Source organism: Octopus bimaculoides, chromosome 11 (genome assembly GCF_046866305.1).
Source record: "Octopus bimaculoides isolate indiv1 chromosome 11, ASM4686630v1, whole genome shotgun sequence".
Classification (NCBI taxonomy): domain Eukaryota; kingdom Metazoa; phylum Mollusca; class Cephalopoda; order Octopoda; family Octopodidae; genus Octopus; species Octopus bimaculoides.
The window spans coordinates 35,581,050-35,588,809 of NC_142938.1; the positions used below are offsets into that span (position 1 = coordinate 35,581,050).

The 7,760-nt window shown below is 39.6% G+C and overlaps 1 protein-coding gene across 1 annotated transcript in view; it reads right to left on the reverse strand.

Annotated features, from left to right (window-relative positions):
* LOC149133249 (neuroglobin-like) overlaps window positions 1–7,222 on the reverse strand; it is a 48,094-nt gene extending 40,872 nt beyond the window's left edge. Inside the window, exon 1 of the mRNA XM_089359798.1 lies at window positions 5,567–7,222. Within this exon, the coding sequence (XP_089215924.1) occupies window positions 5,567–5,757 (191 nt within the window). The 5' untranslated portion in view covers window positions 5,758–7,222. The remainder of the gene's footprint in view (window positions 1–5,566) is intronic.
* Window positions 7,223–7,760: the final 538 nt, after the last annotated feature.

The window sequence follows — 7,760 nt, forward strand, 5'->3', positions numbered from 1 at the left end:
TTCATGTAGTGGGAAGAGAAGGTATTAACGTTGCCGGATGGGCACATCAAGTGGAGAGTCAGAGAGGCAGAGAAGCCTCTATTAAGTCTTCACAGACAAACAGGGGCATTCAATAGATGGACAAGAGGAGATGTAAAAGGCTTTTCACTAGCATTTTGCCCAAATGTTCGGGAAGAGCAGGAAACTGGACCGTGGGGAGCCTCTGAGGAACTTCCTCGCTGGTGGGCCGTGACTCTTGGCTTGAAAGGCGGAATGCTGTGAAGGGTTGATTACAGCTACAGAGGTTGAAGTGTTACTGGCTGAGGGCGCCAGGGACAAATCGCCAGGGCTGGATGGTCTGCCCTATGAATTTTATTGTAGTGTGCTTGACTTGTTCGGGCACTTACTGGCCTGCGTCTACACAAACTGGCAGCAAAATGGGAGGATTTCCAGTTCTGTAAGTCAGGGAGTGGTGATGCTGATCAGAAGAGACCTGAGCAAGGGGGATTATATCAATAATTTTAGGCCCATAACTCTACTTAATGTAGAGTTAAAGATTTTGGCCACAATGCTAGCTAAGTGGTTGGTGCGTGTTGAGGAGAAATTTGTTGGGAGGGTGCAGGCAAGTGCCATCCTAGGCAGGTCAATCCAGGACAAACTCTATCTCCTGCACTACACCTTATACAGGGTTGGTAAGCCATCAGGTGAAGGTGGGCACTGGTCCATTTAGACCAAAGTAAAGCTTATGATAGGGTAGACCACCAGTACCTGGCAGCAGTCCTTAAGGCAGCTGGGCTGGGCCCAGACTTCCATGGATGGACCACTGCCATTTAGGGCAGCATCGAGTCTACAGTTCAGATAAATGGTTACCAGTTGGTGCCATTTAAGATCGAGCGCTCCGTTCGTCAGGGGTGCCCCATCTCTGCTTCTGTATGTGCTGGCTCTGGAGCCATTACTGCAGAGGCTAGAGAATTTGGGAGGCATCTCTAATGAACTGGGATGTGGTAAGTTTGTTTCTGCTTACATGGATGACGTCACCATTACCGTAACTAATGAAGTTCAGCTAACTTGTGTAGAGGAGGCAATCAAAGGTTACAAGGTGGTGACAGGGGCAAAAATTAACAAGGACAAGTCCATTGCCTTGCGGCTTGTTACCTGGAGAGGTGAGGCGATACCGTCCAATGTTGTGGGACATTGGGCGGAAGCTCCTGTTAAGTGGCTTGAAGTCTGGTTTGGACCAAATTCCCGGACAGAGAAGTATTGGTGTGAGGTGGCAGCCCTAATCCGGACCTGGTCTGGAAGGACGCTATCCCTGAAAGGGAAGGCAGAGGTGGTGCAGGTGTATATTGCATCTGTTATCACCTACTGTCTGACCATTGTCCCTTGCTCTAATTCATGGCTAAACAGGTTGGAACGCCTCCTCTTTCGCTTTTTGTGGAAGGGAGGAAAACCGTTTGTGAGGCACTCTGTTGCCAAAAACCGCTAAAGGGTGGGTTAGGGATGCCGTGGCTGATGATGCGCAGACATGCACTGAGGCTGAGGCACCTCTGGTTCTACCTGGAGGGTGACCAGGTATGGAATTCGCTGGCAGAGACATTCTTTCTGTGACTGGCCTCCTTGGAGGAATTTAAACCCTGTTTCATGAAAAGAAGGAATCTGACTGAATGGCAGAATGAGTGCTGACAGGCACTCGTGCTAATCTACAAGGCGGGCAAGGCCGGCAGTGAGAATACCACCTCAGAACTTTATAGCGGGCTGGTAGAGTTCAAACAGGATGATGTCCTGGGAGAAGCTCTGGGACTTGATGAGGACCAGCTAGCAAACCTGTTTAAAAGAGCTTTTGGGTCAGGGTACCTGGATAACTACCAAAAATCCCTGACCTGGCAGTGCTATAGGATCTCTTTACCTGTTCGTGATAAACTGTTTAGACATGGGGTGTCTGTGCCACCGGCATTCCAATGTGCGGGCAGGATGATGAAACTGTCCTTCACACCCTTGTTCATTGTCCGGAAATTTCAGGCCTGATAGTTTACTCAGAACACGTGCTGTCGCATCTAGGAAGAGTACAGCTATCAGCTGAGTGTACAATTAAGATTCTATCGCCACCCGAACTGTCAAAGGAAGGGGAAGTTTGTTTGTTATGCACAGTTGCGGTTTTGAAAGAGTGCATTTAGAAAACGAGGATGAAAAGTGTCATGACAGGAACTTTCATCTCCACCCCTGGTTTGCTGTACTATTTCAGATACATCTGAAGAGCAAGATAAGGCTGGAGAAGGGACGCCTGTCGCGAAGCGTATACAAGAAAAGATGGAAGGATGTGGTGAGGAAGTTGGGCATGAATGACCCTGCTTAAATACATAGTAAATTCGTACGGTGTAGTCGGTGGACTTCCCGCCCAAAATGTAAAATAATTCATTGAAATTAACACTCATTACAACATATATCATCCTATATTTTTAAAGGCATGATGTAAACAAACTCATGAACATTATATGTTTGTAACATCCTGTGCTGTCCCCTCTATGTTAGATCATTTGATCATAAAGAATTTATCCCTAGTCAGTGATTGTCACGCACTGATAACCTGGGTCCGTGTGTATCATGTCAGGTTAGAGATGATTTCCTTTTGCAAATACTGATAGCCAGCTGGAGGAGATGTCTTCCTGGAGCTGTAAACTACAGTAGCATTGTCCCATATGGGTCAGCCACATTTAGGTGGCAAATATACTTCACGATGTCGTGCTGCTACTGTTTATGCCTCACTCAGAGATTTATTATTGCTTATACATATATACTTTTTTGTATATTCATATATACTTTTATGTGAGTGAAAATGACTAAATCGTTATGGTAAATATCAAAAGTAAAATAAAGTGGGTTATAGAGATTATCAGATAACAAAAAGAGGGGTCCAATTCTATATTTAAGAGATGAGGAATTATGTACATTATTTACATTATTTATATTTGATGGATATTTGCCCTCATCTCAATAAGAAACTTGATGGAAATGTTGACCTTCTGTGTAGAAATTACCTACTTCAGTATGGACACTAATATATATTGACAAGAAGAGGGTTTAGCTATGGGTTCGCCATTATCACTGATAATAGCCAATATATACATGGAATACTTTGAGAATTTGGCTTTAGGATCAACACCACTAAAACCAACCCTATGGCTGCGATATGTTGATGACACCTTTATACTCTGGCCCCACCAGGAAGATGTCCAAGTGCTGTTAGATCATGGGAACTCAATAAAGCCATCCATACAGTTCACAATGGAAAAAGAAAAAGACAATCAGTTAGCATTCCTGGACGTATTAATAACATGCACCAAGTATGGATTCAGGATATCCGTTTACTGCAAGTCGACCTTCACTGGACGATACCTCAACTTCAACTCCCACCATCCACACAGTGTAAACAGGGGGATTGCTCAGTGCCTACAACATCGAGCAAAGAATATAAATAGTGACCATGATACCCACCACGAAGAAATGATCAAGCTCAGTAACAATCTTTTAAGCAACAACTACCCCAAAAACATACTATCTACTCCAATTATGAAGAAAAGAGAGGATGAAACCAATAAATTGTCCACAGTCTGTGAAAGGCCTCTTCGAAAAGATACAAAAGATATGCGGTCCATAAGACATCAGAACATTCAAGAGTAATAGAACACTTTGCAAATATTTCCTTTGAGTAAAACCACCAATAGAAGAGAATATGACTAAAAACTGTGTATACTCCATCCCATACAAAGGCGAAACATGTCACCCCCTCAAAATAAGGGTAGAGGAACATCAAAAAGCTATGACACAAGGAGATATTGATAAATCAGGTATAGCTGATCATGTATGGAAAAATGGAGAATACGAAAACTAAAAGAAGTAGTACATATGCTAGGACACAACAACCTCCTAAGCAGACCGAGTGCAGATATGAATAGCATATGGGAACCGGTATTAAGGAAGGATAGGAAAATATAAGATTTATAAGCCCTAAAAATTCATTCCATAATTGCCCGTAGGCATATGGTGTAGTGGTTAAGAGCATGGGCTACTAATCCCAAGATTCTGAGTTCAATTCTAGGCAGTGACCTGAATAATAATAATAATAATAATAATAATAGTAATAACATCGAAAAATACCTTAGGAATAAGAACCCAGGTTCGAAATTTCCTCAAGATACCTGATGAAGACTGGAGAGTATATCAGCCAAAATAGTTTTAACAACATCCGTCAAATGTAAATAATGTAAAAAGAATCTAGCTAGAATCTAGGAAGGTGGTGTGTAAATCAGTGCATGTGCATATTTATCTAGCTGCACCTCTTCACACACATATGGGTACTCATAGGTCTACACACATACATCCATAGATGTACTTGTGCATCCACAAGTGGCCATCTAGATATAGATTCATGCGCATGCACGAATATACAGTTATGTGTAAATTAATGAAACATTGATATTGAGTTAAATAATGAGAGTGCTGTGTAAGTTATAGGGCGGGGTGTATTTGTTTCAAGATATTTGCTGAGTTTAACAAAGTGGGGTAGAAATTAATTAATTAATCAATCAATCAATTTAGTTTAATTCATTAATTTGTCAATTAGTCAATCAATTTAGTTCAAATTTATCTATGGTTATGATGAAGAACTTTGGGTACTATTATGGGAGAGGAGGAGTAAAGAATTAACTGATTTCAATTATATCTAGAGAATACATGTTTACCTCTGTGCAAGCAATAATTGTTTCGTTCCTCTCTCAGGGGAGTTTAGCCATTAAGATAAAATATTTTTCATTAATACATAAGTAACATTTTTTATTTTTTACACTTATAACAAGTATATCCCATTTCAAATCAAAGCTGTTTTTATCCCAAACTCGAGTTGAGTTATTTTATTTCTATTTCTAAAAGTGTGAAAGTGTGTGGATAGTTGGCTCTTCCTTTCATTTTGGGTGGCCCGAATTTTTTTTTTTTTTTTTTTTAAATTGAAATTTTACAAACAATTTTCTTTTCAGAATCATAATCTCCGTATTTTTCTATGTATTTCGCCAAAAAGAATTTCTGAAAAAAGTGAAAAATGAAGAAATTTTGGCGGAGGTAAAAATACGTACACCACTCGTTTTCGATGAAACAAAAAAACCTAATCGTAAAACTAACCTTAAACCCTAACCCAATCCTAAACCCTAAACCTAAACACCGGGTGTGCGTATTCTTTACTTTCGCCATATAGATTAAGGGGAAGTATGCAAAAATAAACATTATTTTCCATCTTATTGTTAGTTTTGTTTCATTTTGCATAATAGACATTTATTTTATGTTTTACGGTTTATTATTGTTTAGATTTTGAATTGCATAGATATAGGGGCACCAAAATCTTTTAAGTGCTTAGAATCTCTATGGATCTTGATCCGGCCCTGATTAAGGGGACAACAAAACAAACATTCCTGTAAAATTAATGATACAAACGTTTATGACAGATGGATACGCAGCAACATGCTTCCGTAAGAAATCCATTTTGTAAAAAGCTGAGAAGACTGAAAGCCAAATAAAAAGAACTTTTCTTTGCACTTACTGTTTAAAGGTTGCCGTTCCAACGAATGTCAAATCTTTTTTTATGAGCTTCCAAGAGTCTTGAATAAGTTGAATTTGTCGTGTGGTCAAATATTTGTTCAGTTGCCTGCTGTTCTGTCGGCGGTGATAAATGACAGAATTGATGGATATTCTATGTGGTCTTACTTCGGATTTTGTTTGCTGGTTCCCCATCTTCTCTCATTTATCTTCAAAATTGAAACTGCTGCAGCTAGAACACCATCTCCTGATAAACGTCTCTTACTCTGCCTCTTTGTTTACTGTTTTTACCCGTCGTACCTATCTTTCTATTAATCACTTCTCGTTTATTTTTCGCTCTATCTCTTTCTGTTTACGTAATGTAGCTAGAAAAATAACTCCACTACTTTTTAAAACTCGATAGCATTTAAAAAATATAAATAAAGAATAAAATATCGTTTTATTTTTATGACTTAAAACAGAGCAGCCTTGGTTGAAAATAATTCCTGCATAGTGTATGTCTACAACCAGACGTAAATCGTGTGCGTAATGCCTTTTAGATGGTTATCTGATGCTAAGAGAAAACAGTGAAAGTGACTGCAGTGGTGGAAATCATGATGAACGGAGGGAGAGTAGTGTGGACAGTAATTGAAGACGGAGTAAGCGAGGGTGAGTGCACAGTGGAGGCGCCGGTATTTTGTACCCAGCGTGGGAAAAGTTCGGTCAGAAAACTATGAGGGTGGGTAAAGTAATATATCAAATTCTCAGTTTCAATAAATAAAATGAGACATGAAGGACTGCAAAATCTATTGCAGTAACGCAACAACAATTCTTTTGTTTCAGTGTTTTGCTACGAATGACGAACCCTTGAAAATCTGAGTTTTCAACACGTTCTCTATTCATGGCAAGGGAATCTAAATTGTCTAATTAGTTGTTCATCATCGAATTCCATATATAGTCTGAATCATTCACAACTTAAAAAGCTAAGTTACAACCTGTGTAGCTTACAGTAAAATTTCAATTTTTCAAAAAAAAAAAAAAATTCGGGCCACCCAAAATGAAATGAAGAGCCAACTATCCACACACTTTCACACTTTTAGAAATAGAAATAAAATAACTCAACTCGAGTTTGGGATAAAAACAGCTTTGATTTGAAATGGGATACACTTGTTATAAGTGTAAAAAATAAAAAATGTTACTTATGTATTAATCAGGGCCGGATCAAGATCCATAGAGATTCTAAGCACTTAAAAGATTTTGGTGCCTCTATATCTATGCAATTCAAAATCTAAACAATAATAAACCGTAAAACATAAAATAAATGTCTATTATGCAAAATGAAACAAAATCAATTTAGTTCAAATTAATGAATGAGACCCCTGTAAAGATACAAAATGTCGAGTAACTTAATCAGTGAGTTCAAATGCATGACCTTCGCTCAAATAGATGTTTCTCTTGGTAATAATCAGTCTTCAGATCATCTAGTTTCTGTCAATATGTCTCTGTCGTGAATTTGAAACCACCAACATGGAGAAACTAGTTAGTCTCCACGTTAATATAGGAAAGACTTATTATATTACAAATATGTAGTGAAACTAACACCTCGATCGCCATTACATACAAAACTACCTATCGCCATTAGATACAAAACTGCTATCGCCATTCTTCTCATTTAAATATAAACAAACGCGAGCGTAGCGGAGAACCCATTCCTTGTCATCACGTGACTGATTATTATTCGAAGCGGCAACTTCTTCGAACCGTTCCCGCCAGAACGCAAACTGACCAATCACGGCCCCTAATAAGGTCACGTGATAGTGTATTTTTCTAAAGCTCTCGGGAGCCGATAATTCGCTATAAATAGATCAACTCATACCCAGCAAATTCGTCTCGGTTCAGTTTCTCTTTGAGATCTGTTCCGTGTACCACACGACAGCAGCAGCAGTTCCAGCGACACATCAACAGCTTCGTCCAACGATGACCACCCACCGCCGTCGCCACATCAGCAACACGAGTCTACGACTACTGACCAGCATCATCGTCATGACCAACACGATTCTACGATTACTACTAACCAGCATCAATCTCCACCAGCGTCTACACGACTTACTATGTACACTAAACTAAACCACCGCGGCACATCTCTCTCTTCGATTCTGTTAGGTTACTCAGCTTCACCACGATAAATAAACAGACAAGAATTTCAGCCAGCGACGAAC